General features: G+C 41.8%; 1 protein-coding gene and 1 long non-coding RNA gene across 5 annotated transcripts in view; one reads left to right on the forward strand and one right to left on the reverse strand.

The window, feature by feature from the left end:
- Nucleotides 1-5,541, forward strand: part of NPSR1 (neuropeptide S receptor 1) — a 62,231-nt gene extending 56,690 nt beyond the window's left edge. For 2 of the 3 annotated variants that reach the window (XM_068670412.1, XM_068670414.1), the window contains 4 exons: nucleotides 634-710; nucleotides 2,632-2,724; nucleotides 4,830-5,010; nucleotides 5,134-5,541. In XM_068670412.1, the coding sequence (XP_068526513.1) occupies nucleotides 634-710; nucleotides 2,632-2,724; nucleotides 4,830-5,010; nucleotides 5,134-5,227 (445 nt within the window). In that variant the 3' untranslated portion in view covers nucleotides 5,228-5,541. The remainder of the gene's footprint in view (nucleotides 1-633; nucleotides 711-2,631; nucleotides 2,725-4,829; nucleotides 5,011-5,133) is intronic. The other variant, XM_068670413.1, reaches the window with a different exon arrangement.
- The window catches only part of LOC137850459 (uncharacterized), a 46,222-nt gene extending 22,862 nt beyond the window's left edge, over nucleotides 1-23,360 (reverse strand). For both annotated transcript variants that reach the window (XR_011092540.1, XR_011092541.1), the window contains exons 1-2: nucleotides 23,044-23,360; nucleotides 17,354-17,473 (exon numbers count right to left, since the gene is read on the reverse strand). This is a non-coding gene — a long non-coding RNA (uncharacterized lncRNA). The remainder of the gene's footprint in view (nucleotides 1-17,353; nucleotides 17,474-23,043) is intronic.
- Between the last annotated feature and the right edge of the window lie 825 nt (nucleotides 23,361-24,185).

A 24,185-nucleotide genomic window follows, 5' to 3' on the forward strand; every position in this document is an offset into this window, starting at 1 on the left:
TATGTCAGGAAAATATGACAACCCAAGTGCATTAGCTGCAATATTTTAAAATTATTTTCATCTTCCTTAGCAGACTAAAGAGGAAGTCACTAGTACCATACTATTCATCATCTTCATATTCCCAAAATAATACCAGAACAGAGCTGGGTACACATCCAAAACAGGTCCCTCCTCTTGCTTCCACCATTTCAGGGTGAGTTCCTTCCTTGAAACTCCCATGTAAAGCACTCATGAACACTTCCCAGTGCAGGACAAGGTGCCTCCTGCCTGGTGCCAGTAACCAGACACGTCTGGTGTCAGACAGCTCAAAATCTCCAAAGAGCTCTCATCTGAGAGACCTTGGCCAAGCCATGTCATTCCTTTGAACTTCGGACTTGACACCTGCAAAGCCTGGACAATGATAACAATCTCCATTGTGAAAACTCTTCAGGTCTGCTTCTGAGAAGTACTTTGGGACAGTCATATTTAATTTGCTATTGTTGTTGTCATTACTATTATTATAATTCCTATGAAGTTCTGTCATCTTTGTGAGTTCCTTACACATCGATAGGTATGTTGACAGAGCATGAATGACCGAGATGTCAGTTAAATTTACTGTGCTTCATAATATCAATGACTCTTTTCCTTCCGTAGCATCATATACTCAATCGTGATTCGAACCATCTGGATGAAGAGCAAAGCTCAGGCTGTCATTATATCCAGCTGCCCTGGTGAGTGTCAGCACACAGGTGTCTCCAGACACATGATTTGAATCTGGTCAGTCCTATCAAGTCTGGGAATGCCCACACATGTGGTGTTGAGCTGGGACCCCATCACTGTGGTGGGAATTGGTTTTCTATAACCACTGATTCATCTCTCTTCTCCACACTTTTTCCCTTGACATTAAATCTGCTTTCAAGAAATTATAGAAAACATCTGCAAGGAGAGAATTAAAAGGTAAAAATCTTTATTCTAGAACTCAGAATCCTTAATCTGAGAACTTTGCTCATTTTTAAAATTACTTATTTTATAGAAGACACTTAGATAAAATGTTTGCAGTGTTTTCACATGCCTTTGCAAGTTTGGATTTTGGTCAAGACCAAGGAGTCTGACCACAAATCATTACAAGAACCTCACTTGCTAGAGGACGTTCCTGTTAGTTATGAAGAGAAGTCTGTTCACTTACACTAATCCTTTTTACAACACAACACAAAGAGTGCAATGCACACAACCAGTTAGTATAGCTAAGTGGCTAAGTGGGGAGTGGTGACACATCAGACCGTGGTGACCAAGTTGCCAATACTTGCCTGAAGTAGGATCATGACTGTTTTAGGAGGAAGTGTCCAAATGCATTGCTGTGCCTACTCAGATATCCTTTCATCATAACCTGACATCTGTTAACTATAATCTTGCAAAGATTTATTCCTCCATTGAAATGCTTGAACAGAACCCATTTCTAATTATTTTGCCTTTGTGACACAATCAGTATCAACTAACCTTGAAAAAAAATGTCATTCTCCTCACCCAAGAGGTATATTTTGCTCTGGAAGTCAAGTAATTTCCAGAAGTATTAAGTATGGACAATTTTCAAGGTTCTCTATGGGATATTTCACTGATAACATGTTTCACTGATAACAAACCCACATTAATTTTATTTACACTTTTTGCTTGCAAATTACAAAGCCTGGATATGCTGTTTTTGTAAGAGGTGCCAAAGGTCATGTACACAGAGTTATTTCCAGTGACATTCATTAAAATTTCAGTTCTCAGCTCGGACTACTGGAGCTGAGATATGTTTTGACAAAAAATAACCTTCCTGTGTATTCACTATGGTGAACCCCATTATTCTCATCCAGCAACATGAGCAGCAAATTGACATTAATAATGAAATCAAGCATATTATTAAAATCATGCTGGTACTGCTATTTAAATACAACACTTGATTCTCATAGACATTAGTGTGGCTTCAGAGGAAATTAGATCAACCAGCCTTGGTGTAAGACTGAATAGAATTTGTTTCTCAATTCAAGGCACATTTCATTTCTGGAAAGCTAGCCTAACAGTATTTCATATTTCATTACTGAGTCAACATGAAGAGTAAAATGCATGACTGATTATCTAAGGCATCACAAAGACTAAGAGGTCAAGGGAATGGAGTATGTAGCTTTCAAAAGCCACCTAACTGAAATGCAGTTAAAAAGTGAACAGGTGGTCTGTTTTGCCAGGTTATCTCTCATGTTTTCTTAACTGCAGTTGCCAGTTTCTTTCAGAAAACCTCTCTTATGACACCACTTTAGCTGCATTTTTGCAGCTGTAATGGCCAATGGTTTTTGTTAGACTGATACTGTTGGGCATGTCATCAGTGTTTCTCCTGACCATGCGCCCAAGTCTTGAGGACCAGGGATATGCAGCTGCCACTAAACTTCAGGAAGATCTCCTTTGCTTACATTTCCACTTTTGATTTTGGAAGGCTTAGGTTTTGAGTGTCCAACTTAAGCAGTCTTGCAAGCATCTGAATTTCAGGAAATACTGAGTCCCTGCTTCCTTACACTAAGGACGTGCTGCATATCACTGTCCTGACTGTGAAAGTGCATGCTGACACATCCACACACCAGCCTCGTTCTTTCACTAACTGAAATATTCTCTCCCCAGATGGGAAAACCTCCTCTGCTGGCTACACCAGTCGTGGGTTCATATCCAGAGCAAAAGTGAAAGCGATCAAGTACAGCATTGTAATTATTCTTGGTAAGTAAAAACAGAAGAATAAAAGCCTCACAGCTGGCAGCTGGGAAGGAGGGAGGACGATGCTGAAGTTAGGAAGCTGGTTTTCCTTAGCTCCCTCCATCACCAGCAAACAAAGTGCATTAGGTGGTTCAAAGAAGGAGCTTTACTTAAAGCCCTGACTTGCCTTCTGACCGTGTCCCCTGCTCTCCTCTGACTGATAGGATCCTATTTTAGGCACTTGACATACGCCTCAGGTGCAGTGATACGCATAGTCCCTCCTGCATGTAATGAAAGTAAAGGAGGGACATTGCCTAAAAAGAGCAAAGGAAGATGTCGCCTCCTTCTAATCCAGTCTGCTAAGAGAATCTGAGTTGTCTTCTAGATTTAGAGAATATAGCCTGCATATAAGCTGCTGGGGCAGGGCAGGGAAAGGAAGGAGAGGCAAGAGATACAGAGCAATTGAATTTGATGTCAGAAGCATGTTCCCTGCCAAGGTGGGAAGATGAGCTCTCCTCGCCCAACCAGACCGTGTATGACTCAGTGCAGGTGTCCTCCGTCTCCCAGGGAGATGACATTATCCTGATGGAATTAGGAGGCTGACATTTTATCTCGATAAATAAAGGCAGCGTCACACAGGTCTTGTGATTAGCTGCCAGAGACGGGCTGGGAGGCAGCAGAAGCTATTTACTCCCCAGGGCTGACAACCTTCAGCTACCACTGCAAGAGAGATCATTTCTCTTTCCAACCCTAGGAAATATTCGGATTGATTGATACCATGATAATAGCTACTACTAGAGGTGCTTAGTTCACCAGTTAGCAGTAGTGTCTGTAGACATGAGAGATGCCGGTGTGGTTCATGCCTTTCAGAAGACCAAGAGCATCTTTTCTGTGTGACAATCAGAGAGAGCTTTTGTCAGAACTGGCTGCTACTGCAATGCTATCAGATGTCAAGAGCTCACCAGGGTGCTCAATATTTCAAAGGACCTTGATAACATCAGGCACACAGCATCTCGCAATGTGCAAGCAGATTAAGACACCTAACATTCAGGACTTTCTCTGAAGCCACCTAAAATTCTGCACAGTCAGTGCTGTGATCCACATGCTGTCACTGTGCTTTTTTGTTTTGCTGGTACCTGTGCATGGACACCATCAGTTTGGTTACCCTAGAAAAAAGGAGGAGAGCTTACCTCTTCCTCACACACTCACTGAACATCCTGCTATACGCCAACTTAGAGATGCTGCTTAATATAACAAGAAAGCAAGCATGACTGCTGCTTCTGCTGACTCATTTGCATCAGGGGGAGCACATATGTCTGATCTCACAGAAAACTGAACATTTGCAACCCAGGTGCCTACAATTTATGAGTGACCTGTCTGTCCCATCATTTTCAATAACCTTTGTGACAGGATTTGACAGAAATTTATGAAAAACAGATTCATTCCCTATGCCTGCAAATAAAGATAAAACCACGGCCACTTCACTTCTAGCCCCTCCAAACAAAAGCTATGAGTGATGCAGCCTTCTCTTCGCTTCCTCAGATATGCCTCTCAAATAGCAGTACAGGAATCAAGAAAATCTTCCTGCACGCCCCACCTACACAGCACCTCCAACCAGCATGTAAAATGACATGTTGGCCTACTATAATTTGGTGTGAAAGTGCCAGTCCTTGCTGCTGGGTGTTTAAGAGCCTTTTCTTAACATGTGGCCGTGACAGGCAGCATTGCCACAAAGTGGCACTTTGGTGCTGTGTGCTTTTAGACTTGCTGCTCACTCAGGGGACCATTAAAAGAACACTTCTCTATAAGTGATGATGCTTTAACTGGCTACCTATTTACCCTTTATGTGTTGTGCAGTGTTCAGAGTGCCTCGATATGTCTAGAGGGAGCACTCTAAACACTTAAAGGAGCACACATAATCTTTTTTTATGGGCATTAAAATAAAGATAAAGACAAATAGAAACACAATCTAATAACTATTCTCTTAAATAAGAGCCTGAATAGGGAGAGATATTTCTTGCATGAACAAATATTTATGTGTTATGACAGTCTCTCTATGTGTGTCCGTGATTAACTCCCTAAATTGCTATACTATCTAACGTCAAGCTCTTCCTCTGCCTCTGTTGCAGCATTTGTTCTCTGTTGGAGCCCTTATTTTCTGTTTGATATCCTGGACAACTTCAACATCCTCCCTGAGACCAAAGAGCGCTTCTTTGCCTCCGTGATTATTCAGAACCTGCCGGCCTTGAACAGTGCCATCAACCCCCTCATCTACTGCCTGTTCAGCAACCGCCTCTGCCCGCCCTTCGAGTACTGCTCCTTAAATCTCACCCCCACTATCCCTTAGGAAGGGAGGGAACACATAAACACAGTTGCTAAACTCACCACCTGTTCTCTCCTGTTTTAATCCTGAACATTCCTTATTTTCCTTAGGGAAAGAAGAACACGAAGGCTGGAGGGAATTTTTCGTGACCAAAGTGATGGAGGGCAGGAGATGCAGGTCCTCTCCAAACCAGAATACATCTAGTGTAAACAATGCTCCACATAGCCACACCAGGACCTGTACCAAGGAGGGTGGAGATTTTCCCTGAGAACAGAAGGACACCATGCACAAACCAACCGGACAGAGCCTGTACCTCGCTGTTGTTGAACAGCATGAGTGTTTTGGACCAGCACTGCATCTTCAGCCATTGCATGCCACCAGGACCAAGCTCGCTGCGTGGGGTTTGCATGCCATTTTCATGATGGCTCATTTTGACCATCTGTTTTCAAGCAAGCTGTAACATGTACACACTCCAAATTGGAAAAAATAAAATAAAATAAAACACAATGTAAACAGTGTCCAGTCTGAGTCTTCTGTTCTTCAAGAGCATCTCAAAGCCATCTATTGTACCATGTAACTCACAGAACTAGTAAAGAGTATTTACAAATAATTATGGGAGGAGACCATTCTTAAAATAAAGGCACAGGCACTTTTCCAAATTATAACACACCACTGTCAATTTGCATAATTACATATTGGCTTCACATGCAACCACGCCTTACAATCTCATTTCCAGAGAGAAAGGGACTGCAGGGCTGGGTGGCTGTCCCCTGCCTCTCCTGGCTGTGCTTCTCAGCTCAAGCTGGTCCTCCCATCCACAAAGCTCGTGTTCCCCTCCCCTTTTTAAGCAGTCTTTTGGGGATACTACGCTTATACTACCTAAAGAGAGCTGCCACATAGGGCACTCCAGCTGTACAGACTGATCTTGCCACCACACAGCAGCATTTCTCTGTCTCATGCCCTACATATTCACGACACTTAAATCATGGAGGGAATCATGTAAGCTATTAGGGAACTTCAAAGGTGGAGAAAGGCCTGGGTGACATTTTAAAACTCAAATGATGTTCAGGAGAAATTATATGTTGATGGTCCATTCTTGTTTATTCCTTGTAGGGTCCACAGAGCACCAGCTACCAGGCAGAGCTTTGCTGTAAAACATCCCTAGCTGTTGGGACATCGCAGTATCACAGAATTTTAGGGGTTGGAAGTGACATCCCCCTTCCCCAAGCCCCTGGGTTTGAAGACAAATGGTCTCAAATGGGTTTAGCAGGTGGGTGAAGGCTATTGATTTCAACACTTGTTTTACTATAAGGCAGCTTAAAGTGCTTGCATGATAATGCACTCTAACCAGCTGCATGGCATGTTTTTACTCCTCCCTGTGCAAAATTAGCAATCTTACTCAAGTGGAATCTATTTAAACAGCTTTTTTTTTTTTTTTTTTTTTTTTTAAGTGACTCTACACTGGGTTTGTTCACTGCTAAACAAGAACTGAATAAAATTGATCTAATTACCTACGTAACAAAAAGCTTTTTTCCTAAGTAAGAGATATATAAAATCATGGGACTCTACATTGTCAAGAAAATAAGTAAGGTTTCTCTTTTTATTATGATGAGGTTCTATTACATCTCAGTTTTAATACCAGCTTAATTAAAACCATGAATCCACACCACCCTTCACTGCAGCTACCTTGGATAGATGGTATGTAAGAACTAGACAATATTTTTTTGTGCGCCTCTCATAACATTCCCAAAAATGGACTGGTTTGTTTAAGCTTCATAATGATATGAGCTTTTCTTTGTTCTTTTAATTTTCCATTTGATACAAATACACTGGTTGCCTAATTATGAACATTTAGCAGAGTTCATAGACTTAATAGGAGCCTTCTCTTCTCCAGGCTGAACAACCCCAACTCCCTCAGCCTGTCTTCATTGGAGAGGTGCTCCAGCCCCTTGATCATCTTTGCCACCCTCCTCTGGACTTGTTCTAATACTTTGACGTCCTTGTGCTGGGGGTCCCAGGGCTGAACACAGCATTCCAGGCAGAGCCTCACGAGAGCAGAGCAGAGGAGGACAATTACCTCCCTCCACTTGCTGGCCACAATTCTTTTAATGCAGTCCAGGATATTGTTGTCTGTCTGGGCTGCAAGCACACATTGCTGGCTCATATCAAGCTTCTCTTATCAATGCACCTAGGTCCTTCTCCTCAGGGCTGCTCTCCAGCCTGTGTTTAGCTTGGGATCATCCTGCCCCAGATGCAGGACCTTATACTTCGCCTTGCTGAACCTCAGGAGGTTCAGCACACACCCAACTCTGAAGCCTGTCAAGGTCCCTCTGGACAGCATCCCCTTCTTCCAGTACATTGGCTTCACCACACAGCTTGGTATCATTGGCAAACTTGCTGAGGGTGCACTTGATCCCACTGTCCATGTCACTGACAAAGATATTTTGCTATGACACAGATTGATTTGTCTTCCACCAAGACTTCTTAAATGTCTCTAAGATTCAAAAGGCATGAATGAATAAAGGTCTCTATTCTACAAGTCACATAAACATTTATACATGAATTGTTTTTAGGGTAATCGGGTCCACAAGTATGATTATAGAAGTAGGCTTATGCAATATGGCTTTACAATACTAGATATTGCAAATATCACACCCATACTGGTAGCATTCTCTAAGAAGGCCACATAAGCAAAAGAAGTGAAACTAGTACTTATTTTAGTTCAAGCCCTGGTGTCTTAAAAAAAAAAAAAAAAGAGCTTTACAGTTGTTAAGATTTCATATTTTTTGACACTTCAAGACACAGCAAAATCCTCTCTCAAACCAAGAGCCTCTATTCAAAGCATAGGAACAAGTGGCTCAATAAAAAAGTAACATTTTCAACACAGCTTTGGTGGAGAATTTCTGAAGAGATGAGTGCTTTCAGGCATCACCAGCCTGAGATACCTGAGAATAGTCTCTTGGCATTCACAAGGAACATGCTTGTTGGCAAGATGCCCCAAGTTATGAGTCCCTTCAGAAAGTCCTACCCATGCTGTTTGTACAGATTCATTTCATACAAGAACCCAGAAGGCATAACGCTACCTGCCATTTCACTTTACTCATCACAAGGACTGCATGCGCTCTTCAGAAGTACTTGATGAAAACAGAGGAACTACAAAAGAAAGAAATTGCAGAAAGCACAACAAAAAAGTGTATATACATTGTTGTCTTAAATACCTTTTTTTTTTTTTTTTTCCAAGTGAGGAATCATTCCATGATAAAAATAAATCACAGCAGAAGCTATCTAACTTCCACCCAACAGCCTGGTGCTTACATGAGGAGAGATTTTAGTTTATTCACCAACCCTTGAAAAAACATGATTGATCTGGGGAGTAGATGCGATTTTTTCTGTAAGGTAAAATATGTTTCATTTTCTTTAGCAAACTGTAATTTATTGTACATAGCATTCAATTTAGATAAGCATTATAGCTGAATGGTTCATCAGATAATCTTCTGTCATGTTTGATGGCATCCTATTCTGAGTATGCATAAATTATGGGGGTAGAGGGTTAGGCATACAAACACAGGCACGAATTTACAAATAGACGTTGCTTATACCTCATACTGACTTACTTATAGTGGTACATAATTAGAAACTCAACTGTTAATTTAGACTCAAGTGATGCAAGGGGCTAAGGGGCTAAAATTCAGCAGCCTTAATAAATTCAGTAAAAATGAACAGACTGAGGCATCTCATAGAAAGAACTGGATTATCTTTACCACTGGATTAGCAGAAATCTTATGAAATGTACCATCTATCATATATGCTAATAATCAGTTGCATCAATTTCAAGACATTCAACTACAGATTGGGAGCTCGTCAGCTGGAAACATCTGTGGAGGAGAAAGTGTTGGGTGGATCCATAGCTCAGATAGTGCCTGATTGTTGACAGCAATGCAGGCAGTGGCAGCAGGAGCTAACACGATCCCAACATGTATCTGGTAAAGCACCAGTCAGAAGAGCTAAGGCTGCATTAGCACCATTGTGAGCCCCTGTTGAGACTACTCAGCATGAAACATGAAAAAGAAGGGACATGGAAAAAAAAACAGCCTGTGGTTGTGGCTTGTTGGGGCTAGTAAAATGGAAAGCAGAAGAGGGATATTTATATTGACTGGTAACACATCTGGAATGTTGACCAAAGAAAAGGAGCAAGAGAAGAGAACTACTTAAGTAAGTGATACATTTGCCACAAACACCACCCCCTAGAATAATTTTACCATGAATAAATTTGAATAAATTTGGCAGACATAATTATCAGCTTGCTTAAATCTTATTGTATGAGTCAGTAACAAACTTTTGGGGAATAAGACTTTTCATTTTGTGTTATGGCTGTTTATTGAGATTTAAACACAAGGCAAAGCACACATCTTTGTGCTTTACATAGAAGGGAAGGAGAGGAAGGTGTTGGTTCCTCTCATTTTGCATGAAGCTAATGGCCATACCTTTGCAACTGTGCAGCAAGGAGATCTAATATGAACAATATCAGTAGGGGACATTTATTTGCAGACATCATATCTTCTGTAGTCAAACTGATGAAGCTGGAAAAGCAAACTAACTTTCAGATGTGCACACTCTCACCATCTCTGCTGTACCAGCTCACATCACAGGTTTTAGAAAAGTACAAGGTAGCAGCTGACCCTTTTGCTGATGCTCAGACTTTCAGGTTGAGCCCAATACTGATGGTAACATACTTATGCAAATATTACTCTTTGAAGCATAATCCTCTTTCCTCTTTGCGTGAGATACCATGGCTCATGCCATGCTAGAGGCTTGCATACAACCCAGCCCCCTACACCTGGTTGTAGCTGAGTTGCCACTGTACTGAGTTCACACATGCTCCCACTGTACTGACTTCACACATGCTCATGGTTCCGCAAAGCAGTGATTGAGAGCCTGCAAAGTGGCACACGTTTATGCATGACTGCACCTCCTGGACAGTACAGACTAATGCCAAACGAAAAATTCATGTAGCTGTAAATTAACAAAGCATCCCTGACTTAAAGGATTAGGGTCCCTTAAGAGTATTACACAGAAAATTAAAGAGAAGTCAGACTCTCTTGATCACACTAAAAGCTAAAAGGTACTTTATGAAGCTACCGTAGAGCAAAAAGACTTTAAAGTGATCAAACAGGAAAATATCACTAAGTAAGTCCCATTTGGAGTCCATAGCTTAATCTCCTTATTTGGGAGAGAAAGATTACTGCAAGAGAGTTTTTAGAAACCTAGACAGGGGAATTACTGATTTGCATAGACATCAGGTAGGTGGAAGAAGTGTGCTCAGTGTTGATATGCTACCAAAATAACAATTTAAAGGTGACTGCTTAGCACTGTTCATAAAATGACACAAATGTAGAATAATTCATGGAAGAAAAGCAAATGCAGTCACTCTTTCAGAAATACTTGGAAATTCACCTGAATCTCTCCTAGAGAATGGGCAGTTAACATGGTTATTCCCATGGAGCAGGGTGTAGAATTATCTGGGAATATTTATTTAACTTGAGCAAGAAATCACTAGTTTTCAGAAAGCTTTAATTTTGAAGGTTTTTGCACACAGAGAACATCTTCTGGATGGAACATACTCAGGGAAACATCTTACAAAGGGCCTGGCTCTGTGGCAATAAAACCCCTTGGGCTCATGAATCCCCATTCAAAAAGTGGGAAGACCCACACCGAGGAGCACCCTGGTGCTGCCTTTGCTTTCTCACCCCTCTTTCTCAGTCTTTCTTCACTTCCAAAACAAGATTTTCATGTGCTTCAGGACTTCTCATTGTTGGATGCTAGAAAAATGTCTGAATTCTTAAGAAAAAAAAAAAAGCAAATTAGTTTAATCCAGAAGTTGAGAGGGGGTAACAGGGTACTGCCTCAGTTCCCTAAAAAGAAAAAGGTTGATAGGAAAGAATTGCAGCATACGATATTTGATGTCTACAGTAAATGTTCGTTTCAAATCCCACAGCCACGAGCGAGATACATACTTATTGTATGGAAACACACTGTTAATATGGCTCAGTAAGGTATAAGAAAGGGCCAGTTAGGAACCCAGCATTACATGTCTGAACCTGTTTAATATTCTGAGCCAGACTCTCAATTCTTGCATCTCAGCATGGCTTTGTCACCTTCAGTTGAAGCTATGTTGCTTTTTAGACCAGGACTACATTCATGCATTAAGGACTATAAGTGTGAACCATTATGAGCTATGATCAATCATCAGAAAACAGACATAATTATAATTTTATAATTATGAGAATAATTGGAAAAGATTAGTATTCTACCCAGCTGGAGACTTCGCAAAAGCCTGAAGGCAATTAAGCTGCTATATTTTGAAAGTATCTAATCAATTTAATTTCTTTTCTTATATAAAGCAGCATGAACTTCAGTTTGCATTGTCAGAGGAGGCATGTTGGGTGACAAATAAACATCACTGGTAGATCAATCCAGCCTTATCACAGGTCAAAAAGATTCTTCTTGCTGGTTCTTGTAGGCCTTGATGGGTCCCTGTTTGAGAGAGCACAAGACCTCTTTAACATGTTTACATTTACTATTTCAGGCAGCACTGAACTGAATTAACTGGCACCTCAACACAAACTGACATTTAAAAAACAGGTTGCAGAGACTTTTTCAGGTTAGTCAAGCAAAACGCTAAGAGAGAATAGTGCACATAGACATGCAATCATTTAAGAAAACCTAAGAAACAGGCATCAATTAAAAGGTGCCAGAAAGGAAAAAAATAATCCATACTTCCTAGAAGCTCATTCCTACTTCCTGAAAAACTGTCCCAATAACTATAACTATATATGTGTATATATATAGTTAAGAGATTCAAATTACACTACAGAAAGGAAATTCATAGAATACCAACAGTCTGGAAGCCAGATATTCAATGACAGTATAGAGCACAGAGCACACCAAGACTATTGCATCAACTTCCTACCTGCTCTTGGTATTTCTGTGGGCTCAGCAGTGGTATAACGTAATTTCTGGCTCATTGAGTATACTTAGAGTCACACCTAAGCATAAAACTTAACTACCAACTGAAAAACAACCCAAAGCAATATGAGGAACAGCATAGGCCTCTCTCTACTTGAGATAAGAGCTCTGCTGAGTTTCACTCCTTCTCACCCTTAACTGGGATTAAGCAACACAAGCTCCATTGGACACGATGCAAAGGTCCTGAAAGGAAAAAAAAAAAATTGCTGCCCTGGCCTCAGATCGTGAATAAAAGCCACTGACTTTCAAAAGTCAGTATTCTGGAGTATTTCACAGTTGCCAGAGCCTTCATGAAGAAGTTGGAGGAGTCAATGGTGCAACTTCTCCTTGCACCCTGGGGAAACCTTGGCTGCTGTAGGGTTGCTGCATCCTAAACCCCAGACTGGAGAGAGAGAAGGAAGCAAGCTTTAAAGAATCCAGGAAAGATTTACAAGTCAAAATCCACTTTGAAGTCCATCATTTGAGTAGCTCTCTGGTACCCTTGTGCACGCGTGGGGTTATGAGAACAGGCAAGAAGGTGGGGGCAATAGGACCCTGACCATCCTGCTTCGTATTCAGAGCTGGTCTGGACACCTCTGCATGCTCCCACACCACACAGCCACCCAGACACTGCCTCTGCTCATGTGCCACTTTCATATCAAGGCCACAGTCAAACCAAGTAAGATGACTGTCTTTTTAATAAAGTGAAAGCTTTTGGATAAGAGTCAGCATACCTGGTTTCTTTGCTGATGGTTCAAGAGACACGAGCAAAAACCAAAAAGCTTCAAAATAAAAGTGCTTCCCCTGCCAAGACATTGTTTTTTGAGATTCATGATACAGCAATCTGATTTTAGTATTTCTGTGGTGTATGAAAGCCACCCACCACTCCATCTCTGCTGCACAAAGCTAATGTGGCTCAGATAATTAACTCAAGGACAAATGATTATCAAGCTACAGGATGTTCACCACTGGAGTCATTAATCCCTTCAAACGTATTACCATTGCTCTATTGACTGACATCCCTTATGCGATCAGCTGAATTTAGTTCATGATCTTTTCAATCACGAAATGCATGACTGCAGTTCTCCTCTTCTGAATTGCTACATTAGCCTCCTCTGATGTTTGAATCACAAGGATTTGTGAAGCTTCTGCTGTTATCTGTTAAAGTTATTCTATTAAAGTGATTTATGGTTTGTACTATTTTAGGTGGCATACCTGCAAGCAGAGGCAGAAGTGTCACTTCTGTTCTAAAGTGCCTTTTAACTCCTTTAATGCATTGCAGAAAAGGAGAGGGGGGGGAAATAAAAAAAAAAAAATGTTTCTAGTAGAGAGTGGTTCCCAAGAAAGTTTGTTTACAGCACCCTCCAGGCACCAGCAGGACTGCAGCATATTTTGGCATATTAAGCCTCTTCCTCTCTCACATTTGAGGCTTTTCCCTTTCCCCCTCCCCATTGTGGCCCCTTTAATCCCTTAGGGCACATCAGGAACCCTCCCATTGCCTCGCCTGGAGCACACTATCCTGGTGGCCTCCACCCAATCCTCCAGCCCCACTTGCTATGCAGACAAAGGGCAGACATCTCAGAAGGAAACAAGGATACTAGCAGGGGATACTCAGGGCTGGCTCTGGGCAATTGCTCTCTGCTGAAGGTCTTTTCCCCAGCAGTCACTTTGCCACCAGATGTTATGCAGTCTGAAGCCTGAAGGCAGGCCAAAAAGGGCATGTAGAAGTAACATATTTCACTGTCCATCCCAGTTTCATAGTGGTCATCTGATTCTGTATGCTCATCACCCACTTGGAAATAAAAATGAGATCTCTTCTGCAAAACAATGATAATGTCATACAAATAAGTACAAGCAAAGGCTGAGTCTTCACAAAATCATGGCAAGGTCATACAGTAAGTTAGTCTTACACAGACAAAAGGCGTTTTAATAAAGTCAAACACCAACGTATGCATAGAGGCATTCTCTTTTTCAAGGGAAAGTAGCACTGCAGCTGGAAATCCCAAGACTAGAAAGGATCTAGAGAGAATAATGACAAATCAGCAACATAGCATGAGCTCCCAGCGTGACCTGAGGCTGAGAGGAGATCAGATGGAAGAAAGGAGCTTTTCTATACCCTTCCATACACAATGGGAAGGACAGGTTTTGCTATCACATCTTTTTCAAAAAGCATTTACAAAACTTGGGTAGGCTGTCCCCAAAGAGCCATAAACAAATCTGAGAATAGAAGAAAATCTCCTACAGTAATAAATTTCAGAATCAATCTCTTTTCCTTAGAAAAAGATTGCCAATAACAACATCTAAGAACTTTCACAGGAAGAAAAAGTGCTAAAAAATAAGTTTAGTGGAGCAAGACATAACACATCAGTAGTATAGAATCAAACCATACATCAGGATCAGATTTTAATAATGATGTTTAACTAGTAGAAGGAATCATCATGAGAAATACTGTATTCTTCATCTTTGATGTTCTCTAACCAAAGCTGAGGTGTTTATGTTTTAGAAACAGAAATCAACAGTTTAAAATCTTTGAAAAGTTATATTCTGCATGGCTTTGCATCACCTCTCCTAGCGATAATTAGTTGCACTGGGTAGCATAAGAACCAAATGTAAAATAGTTGGCTAGCTTTTAATAGGCCCCACAGCCTGATATGTGTATTCTTGTTTTTGGAGAGGAACAAACTCGAAATTCTGATTGTTTATATCTAATGAAAAGGAGCAAAATGTCCAGGTATCTTTTAGACCGCATTAAGGTGGCACATGAAAACAGCAGAGGTACTTCCAGTTCAGGTGAAGCAGATTCATAATCTCATACTGGGAGGAGGCAGTAAAAGCAGAACATGTTAAAAGGCAACTTCAGGGTAACGGGAACAAACTTTGATGCTATGAAAGATCTGGCCTTCCCACAGTCGATGAAAATTCTGCCTTTGATTTCAAAATGAACCAGAAGTTCACACAGACATTGCCTACTATACACTGAAAAAAGTCAAAATCTTGACACTGTTATACATTTTATGTACAGCTGGGACAGATACCTTAAAGGAGAGGAATAAGGTATATAAAATAGAGATACAGAACAGAGTGGATACTCCTATCCACTGTCCCATAACCAAAGGAGAGAGTGCATTAAATTCAATTACAAAGGCAATCACACTTGTAAGCAATCACACTAAATGTAATATTACAATTAACACATCGGTACTTGGAATCATTACTCCATGCTAACATTTAATCAGTTTAAATTTTTATGAACTTTGCAATGCTTAACTGAACAACAGCAGCATCTGCAGTTGCTGTAGCTCTGGGGGAGTTTCAGATTGAAAATATCATAAGCATTATGTCTCCAGGCAAAAAATACCACAAGTTGGATCAGAAATAAACTTCCATTCCCTGCAACATTTAGCTGTGAATGAATGCCAGGGTTCTTAATGCTTTAGTCTATGTCTCTTTCTTCTTCTGCTGATACACCCAGCAAAGAACACTCTACTGGTAAAGCAAAACATTGGTTGGGATGGTCTCTCAGCCTGTCAGACGATGTCTGTTCCTCACTTTCTGGTTCTACCAACTCTCTGGCTTAATGTAAATCTTTGCATAAGGCACTTTACACATAGCAAATAGGAAAATAATCATTTTTTTCATTTTTTACTGTGCAGCACAACAATATTTCCAATTGCAAATTTAATCTGCAACATGGACTGCTTTTAGCTCTACAGCTGAGTCACTGTGTGATTGCTTGGATCTGCTTTTGCAATTTTTAGAAGGATTTGTCAAGAGAGGAAAAAAAAGCAAAAGGAGTACAAAACTGGCCCATTGGTGCTTGACCAACACCTGAGACTTTCCTCCTGAATGAGGGATTAGTGGGAGCTAATCCTTCCTGAAGGCACTATATTCAGCAGATTCCTACAGGGAACATGGTCCACTGTGATTATTGAGATGTTCTGCTTCGGAAACAACTTGACAACCGCCCTTGTCTGAATGCCAGGACACCTGCAGCCAAGCAGCGATGGGCCAGGCTGCCCCTTGGGAGGACCTTAACACATGGGACATGAGTGCCTTGGGCAGGAAAGGAAACGTCTGTTCCCTCCGGGGCTCAGCCAAAGAGAGACATCAGGGCTTCAGCACACTTGAGCCGTGCATGACAGAGTGCCTCTCCCTGAAAGAGTGAGTACGTGCATCTCATGCATGGGAGCACAAGCATGGCACCTACAAACACCAGGCATGCTGGTAAGGTTTGCAACAGTTAACCCATACTGACTTTTCATTCAGTTCTCATTTCATTATTTTAAGGCCTGAAATACAAACCCCACAAAGCAATGGTAAAGTTGTGCTATCAACAAAAACACAGTTATGCTTGTTTTCATTTCTCCTAATTGCAAAAAGTAATAACGGGAGAGTTTAATGTTTGTTGGTTTGTTGTTTTTTTTTGTTTTTTGTTTGTTTGTTTGTTTGTTTTGGGGGGGGTTGTTTGTTTGTTTCTTTTTCCCTAACCTCTGTATTCAGCTGCATCCACATTAAATCTAAACATATTGCTCCCTCCTCACCTGCAAGCTCAGACCATGGTGGGTTTTGTTCAGTAAGGCATATGTGGAAATTATTAATTACCTGATGAAATACTGGAGCATAAGGAAATGTATTCATGAATGCCTGAGGGAATTTGTTTACATGAATTCATTCATTGTTAGTCTTAACCAGACTGAATGTCCTTGTCTTTCCTTCTTTCTCACCCCTTCCTCCTCCCCAGACAAGATGTTTGGGGACATTCTGAAGGTTAATTCAGCATTTTCTAAACGTCACCTAACTTGAATGATAAATTTTATCTAATTTATTTTTCATCCTCCATCAGAGCAAACTGTTAGCAACACTTAGCAACTTTTCAGACCATAATCTCTACAAATGGAAGACATCTGAAAGCATGGTTGTGCTCTTGGCTGTGCTAGAAAACAAAACAAAACACAACTTCTTTGTGTTTCTTTGGTTTCAACAGCTTCATTCTTTCCACAAAAAATAGCCACATCCTTGATGTCCCTTCATGCTTTCCCCAAAGCAAGCCATACCACATTGAACAGCACACATCTGTTACTGAACCAGTGTACATGACATCTAAATAAGCTGATGGGTTTACTATCCTGACCTAACCTGAACTCCTCACCACAAATCCTGAAGAACAAATTCACTGCTGACAAATTGCCACTGAGGATGGCAAACTCTGGCTTTGGAGAGATCTGTGAAACCCCTATGCCGTGCAATTCAACTATGCTCGCTGCTACATGCCTTTCAGTAGTTGAGCAGCAGGACATCACCATTACACGGAAAAGTTGATCTTACCAGGTTTCATGGTGAACTTGAACTGACTTCTTCCTCTTCAGCATGGGGTGGGGAGAAAACTGAAGCAGTCACCTCCCCAGCACATGGCCAGAATCCAGAGGAATATCCGAGTCAGCTCACCTGAAACAGATGAGGACAACCAGTCAGCCAGTTTCATTTATTCACATATTTAATGGAAAAACTTGATTCTGCCAACTCTTCACACGGCAAATTTCCAACTGAATTTTTTTCCTGCTGCTGAACTTGATATTGGTTTATTTCGAGATACAAGCTACAGTGAGCAAGCTCTGAAATACCAGAGTGAAACAATAGCAGGAGGAAGGGAAAGCATTCAAAGTTACGGAAGGAAAACTGCAATCTTCCAATCAGCTCATGAACAGAGAGTTCACTGACACTGCAACAGCCAGCATTTCAGTGAGCCCACAGACTATTTTATCTAATTCACTGATGAGCCCAGGAGAAGCCTTCCTGTTCTCTCAATCTCTTGGTCCAGCTCTAACCTCACACTGCAGTACTGCAACTGGTGCCATCCACCTGCAATCCCCAGGGACTCACCACCCAAGAGTAAACATGCTGATGATGTCTGTTCCACTTCAGTGATAGCGCAGAAAATAATTTTTTTGAGAGTCAGCACTACTTTAAGGAGACCAAATATATTAACAAAAATATGGAAGCAATAAAACAGCCTTAACAGTATAATAGCTTTAGAGGAGCAGAGGTTGATATTTTCTCTGTAACTCTAATTACTTAATAGACATTAAAAGCAGCAACATAATTACTCAGCCCGCACTGTATCTGCACCTTGGGATTTCACAAAATTGATGAAAGGACATGACCAAGCAAAGGGTCATTGCAATAGCGATTCCACACAACACACAGTCCCTCACTATGTAAGAGGCTGACAAAACCAGGCCAAGAGAGATGGAGAATTCCACCCACTGAGAGGCTGAGATCCCAGAGGAAATGGGTCTGTGCCCCCAGCTGCTGGTGCTGCACCCTCCAAGGCAGGAAACTCATGCATACCCCTGGCCTGAGATCCCAAAACCCTTGCTCGGTCATACAGATGACAGCAGTGTGGTTTATCCCAAGGGAAGGGATGCTACAGGCACCTCACTAAGAGGCTTCACACAGGACTGAAGGAAAGGGATGACAACCAGGTGGCTACAGAGAAGCCTGTGGACCTCCTCTGGCAGTCATGACAGGCTCTTTTGCTTTACCACCTGGACTGAGATGCATGTGAGATGTGCAGATGTCCCTCCTCACCTTTTCTTGGGGGCGGCGATGCATTTTCCCAGAGGCTTGTTCAGCCTGGCTGAGTAGTTCACATGGTCACTTCTGCTAATGGCCATCTCTCAAAAAGGCCATCACCCAGGCTGGTGCACCCTAACCCACAGGGCAAGAGGGCTGGTCCCACCTCCCTGATCTCGGCTGGCAACAGGTCCGAGGTGACACCAGGAAAACACGGCTGCAGGAAACTCAGCTTTAAATATTAGATACCTTTTTGAACCAATTTCTGACCTTTTAAAAATGTCATTGTTATTAATTCAAGCAATTTGCAATACTAAACTTTAAATATTATTCAGAACAATCCTTTGTCCTTTTGTAAAATGCCGTTCCATTCATCCAGGCACACACATTTTTTATTCATATGCTTCTGTTTAATTCTACTTTACTATATTACTGAAAGCTAAGCATGTAACCTTTGCCTACACTTCAAATTTCTTTTTAATTGCACCACTTCAAGACGTCACACTACATTTAGTTTCCTGCGGGGCTCTGGAACTGCTTCTTGACATTGTCCCACAAAGTCCCCAGCTGCTCTCCAGCTGCAGGAGGTCACAATGCAGCCCAGCCATCTGTCTACAACGCTTTTGCATCAGAGCGACTGGGATTAAAGCTTTGCTGCTCTGCCTTCATCTCAGCTGCAGCCTGTAACTCCCTACCTGCAGAGTCCGTGCACTCTCAACCCTGAGCCAACTCATCTTCATTTGTACCCAGGCAGCAGCATCACGCCAGGGGCATCACAGAGCTGCAGGTTTCAGGATCACCCATGGAACACCCCCTTGTCTCCAGCTGAGCTTGGGAACAGAGCTTTTTGTTTTAAAATAGACTATGAATTAAAATGCAGGTATCTCAGCTTTCCATTCAAAACACAGTGGAAATTATTAGCTTTGTTTGTTTGTTTTTCCTCAAGAAAGCTCCTGTTTGGTGACTTGCTTGTTTATCAGTTACCGGCCTCCAGCTGAGGCGGTGACTCATTGTTGGTGCCCAAGCGCAATGAGATGTGTAGTAGAGTGAGTATAGGAAGAGTTGCTTAGTCACAGCTACAGGCTGAAGGAAGTTCCTTTCAGTTAATGTACCTTAAGCATTTGAAAATCAGGCAGAAGAAAGAATGAAGATCAATCTAAATAAAAATAAAACAAAAAAAATATTTTTGGAATTACAATACTCCATTATCTTTGCCTTTCCATTTATTTACAGTCAGAATTCACTTCAGGTTTATAGTTATATTCTGTTTTAGTTATTGTGGTGGTTTTACATCATACAAAGGACAGCATTTTGATCTAGGAACTTTTATGCTGAACAGAGCTAAGTTTCTGAAGTTACCTGAGGAAATATTATATAGAGAATATGAAAAGGCACAGAAAGCTGACCATAATTTTCAAGAGCTGTAGCAGGAACAATTTACATTGATAACTGCATAACAAACACTTAACTGAAGCCCGAGCCACTTCGAGCCATGGCTGACTGCCCTTGAAGCTAAAGATGCACTCAGCCATCTCGGTGTTTCTGAATTTCTGACTGCACAGAGCTTTGCTCCTGATGGATTTGCAGGTGCTGTGCTGTGCTGTCAGCGCACTGATCTTAGCATCTACACGCTCCCTCAACCAGACCACTGTAATCCAGGATTTCTAGGAGCCAGGTGACTCTGATGCACAGAATTCCTACAGCTCCTTTGGGCATTGGCATGGCCCTCCAACAAAACAGGAGGGTACTGAATCTGGCCCACTCACTGTGGGCTGATACAGGGTACCGATGCTCCATGCATCAGTCTTGATCTTTTCAGCACAACTGCTGAATGCCTACAGCTCTGGGATTCAGTTAAAACCCTGTTGTCCTAGGACAGGCACCAATGACCCGTGCCAGGGATGATGGTACCTGGCAGTCTGGGTCCTAAATCTGTCCTTCTGTGTGGACAGAGTAATACCTACCCACTGTGGTGAAAAGCCTGCTTGCCTCACTTATCAAATAAAATGAGATACTGGAGCCAAAAGACTTGTTTTCAGACTTCCTAAAAATTCATCCTGAATTCTTTCCCAATCTCTGATTTGGGATTGCTCAAGCTGAAGATGAGCAAACTCAAGAGAGTTTAGCTCCTCTTGTATTTGCCATATTCAACCACTTTGCTTTTCTTCCCAGATTTCCAGAGTGATTTCAATGTTAACTGTTAGCAGTATGTGAGAGAGAATAACTTTGTTCTCACTCTTTTAAACTGCTCATATATTCTGAGGTTTTCCTTTAGGTATCATATAAAAAAATCTAGGATTTCTACTCACTTATACTATTCTCTTAATATATGAGGAAAAGCGTGGGAGAAGGCTAAATAAAACTAAAAAGACAGCACACAGGGTATCTCAGACACAGATATAGCTTCATCCTACAAAACAAGCTCCTGTCATACATTTCCCTCCCCCTTTGCATGCATATGCAATGCTGATGACTGCTCAGGTGATGACCTATATTTATCATGTACCATATTTATCAGGCACTTTCCCTTCCTTTCCTCATCCAAAGTTCTGAATATAAGCTTGAACAAATGTAATGAAATGATTATCTTTTTTTAAATGTTCATCATCTCACAGGTCAGGCTCTAGGGTGTGACTCTGTAATGTCCAACAGGCTTATTACAGGGCTTGGTAAGAGGGTGTCCATCATATGTATTTCCCTCACCTCCTGCTCTCAACTACTGGCTGCCCATATCCTTGTCCACTCCTATGCTTGTGTTGCACTTTAAGGCAGCATAACCAAGAGCTACCACCAAAAAGCAAAGTCGTGTTCTCACCCACCCTCTGCCACACGCTCCTCTGTTTGCCACATCAAGCGCACAATGAGTTCAACAGATATTGCTGGGTTAGCTTTAATTTCAGCAACACGATCAGTTCCTGTACCCAGTTCCCAATGTGACTGTGCAAACACCTCACCTAACCAAAGGAGAAGGCGGTGGAGGAGGAGAATCAGCAGACTGAGCTTTCTGGCAACAAAATCAACTTATGGAGCTGCTTGTGGACCCCTGGCATTGGCTTTCTACCCAGAAAGCAGGCAGCCTGTCAAGGTGTCAAAGCGTTCCAAAATAATTTTCTTGCAAAAAATAAGGTGAGGACAAAGCACACAAGGGTACTGTGAATGAAAAGTTTGAGCCAGGAGAATGTCTGGAAGTGACCCACGACTCAGATACACGCACAATACAGCATAGGAACACAGTTGTATGCACGTCCAGGCATGGGAAAAGCCCCATATTTGTCAAAATTAATCCCTCCAAACCCAGCACAAGCTGAAATTAAGGTTGCATGTACCGGTTTATTTACTTTTTCCTCCCTGCATGTGGATGTAATGAGATACAGAACAGAATTACTACCATAAAGCATGTTTATTTTATGTAGTATACAGAATAGACTACCTTGATGAATGCTGTTTCATTGTTTTATGTTTTCCTAACTTTTCAGTGCACGTCACAGACCTTCCTTACTCCACGCTTTTCTGATGTGCTGCCATACAGAGGTGATTATTTAGCTCGCATTGTTGTGCCATGAATTGGCTTTAGGCACAGCAAAGAAATCATCTCCCTGACATCCTCACGAGGCTGCAGCATCTTACTCTAGTAGAGCTTTATGTCATCCATTTTCACTTAATGCTTTCAGATCAGATCTTTCAATGGCTTCATGGACAGCTGTGAGTGCCCAAGACTCTTTAAAGCAGATTACTTTTGCCTCAGTGGAGGGGCCCAAGGCTGGAAAAGCCTTGCTCACCCCTTAGTTTGGTTGACTCCCTTAAACTATCAGCTGATAGTAAGGCAAGTACATTGTGGCTCTACCACCTCTTAGGAAATAACCCAGTACATTACAAAAGCACACACTGTTGTATCCCTGAGAAATGCGAGGCTCTCCATTTTGAATCGAGACCCCTCTGTGGGACCAGGAGCAGCCCACCAGGGCTGCACCTGCTCCAGCACTCATTCTAGCATCCTTTCCTTCCAGGGCTGGGGCTGACCTACCAAAATCAGCTTTAACGATCCTCAACAAGCAGCACCAAACCCTGCTGAGAGAGGTAACCTTATTCCTAAATACTTTGTGGAAGTTGTTGCCATCACCCAACCATACTTTGGTGCTGCCAAAACACGTGCTCAGAGCAAGCCCCTAGAGCCAGGCAGCTGGCAGCACCTGGACATCAGCATGGACTTAGCTCTCTGAAGGTGACACCTCACCTTCAAAAGAAAAAACAAAACAAAACAAACAAACAACAACAACAAAAAAAACTGCAAAAACACCACCACCAAAAAAAATGATGCTACCCCATGAGACACACAGAAATCCCACAGCTCCATAGCTTGCCTTTTGATGCAGCTCCAAGGCCTGCAGCCCCCTCCCAGAGCCTTCTGCCCCCTCATCCATCCCTGCACCACCCCTTCCCACCTGTGCTGGCTTAGTGGTGCTCCAGGGCTGCAGCTGCACTAATGGCCTCCTGTCCCACAAAGCATGGTGGGTGCTCTGAAAAGGGCAAAGAAGGTGCATACACCTGAGCAGGGCCCACCACACTGGGCAGGAGAAAGGCTTTGGGGAAAGCCTTTGGAGAAAGAGCTGTGGGAAATAGCTCTAAAACACAAGCACTTACCAAATGAAAAAAAAAAAATGGTAGCCCCACAAACAGTGAAGCCTGCTCTCCTTAACTTTCCCTCTCCTCTCCAATAACTCCTGCTTCCCTGTATCCTCGCTACCTCCACATGTGCAGCAGACAACAGCATTGCAGTTCAGGTAGAGTACTCTTAGGAGAAAGTTTTTGCAGGTGTTCATTCCCTTTTCTGTTTCACTGATGCTCTACCTCTCCATCAAATTTTATTTAATTTAGGAAGGAACTCAAATGTTATTTGGTATGGATCAGGCACAAGTCCGCCTGAAGGCCCAGAATAAGGTGACCCAGCTACTGCAAAAAGCTGGTGTTGGCTGTCTGTATCTTTCTCCATGATGCCTTTTCTCCTTGTTTTTTCCATTTTTTCCTGTAGCTGTGTAATGAATGAGTTTACATACTTAACTGATGTAAAAGGCAATTTATTTTGCCAGATGAGTTTCATCTGGACCGACTCTGTGATTCTGTGACTCCTGATCTGGTTTACTGTATTGACTCCACGGAAGTCATGCTAGCATGCAAGCTGGCTGGAGAGGATGAAATCTTTAGTGGCATCGTGGTTTACATTGGGCTGCTGCATATGTGGAACTGCAACTTTAGCCAGACTTAATCCTTGCAGTTTTAAAATCACACAGCAGGGAAAACCTTTACAGGAAGACTGGATTGTATTTAACATTCTTATGCTGGTACTTTGCATTAGCGATTCTCTCTGGGTTAAATTAACATTTTTTCTTGAAACCTTCAGCATATGAACAAATAAATAATGAAATAATGAAACTTAAAATAAACTCAATGAAAAGGAATAACTTATTAAAGTAGTTCTCTACATGAGTGTGATGGCCGTCAAACTTTTTCAGTTAGAGAATAGTTCTGAGAGGTGCTATTACAGCTTGTACAAATTACGGGGTTTAGGCTTCAGTAATCCTAAGGA

The sequence above is a fragment of the Anas acuta genome, chromosome 2 (assembly GCF_963932015.1).
Source record: "Anas acuta chromosome 2, bAnaAcu1.1, whole genome shotgun sequence".
Classification (NCBI taxonomy): domain Eukaryota; kingdom Metazoa; phylum Chordata; class Aves; order Anseriformes; family Anatidae; genus Anas; species Anas acuta.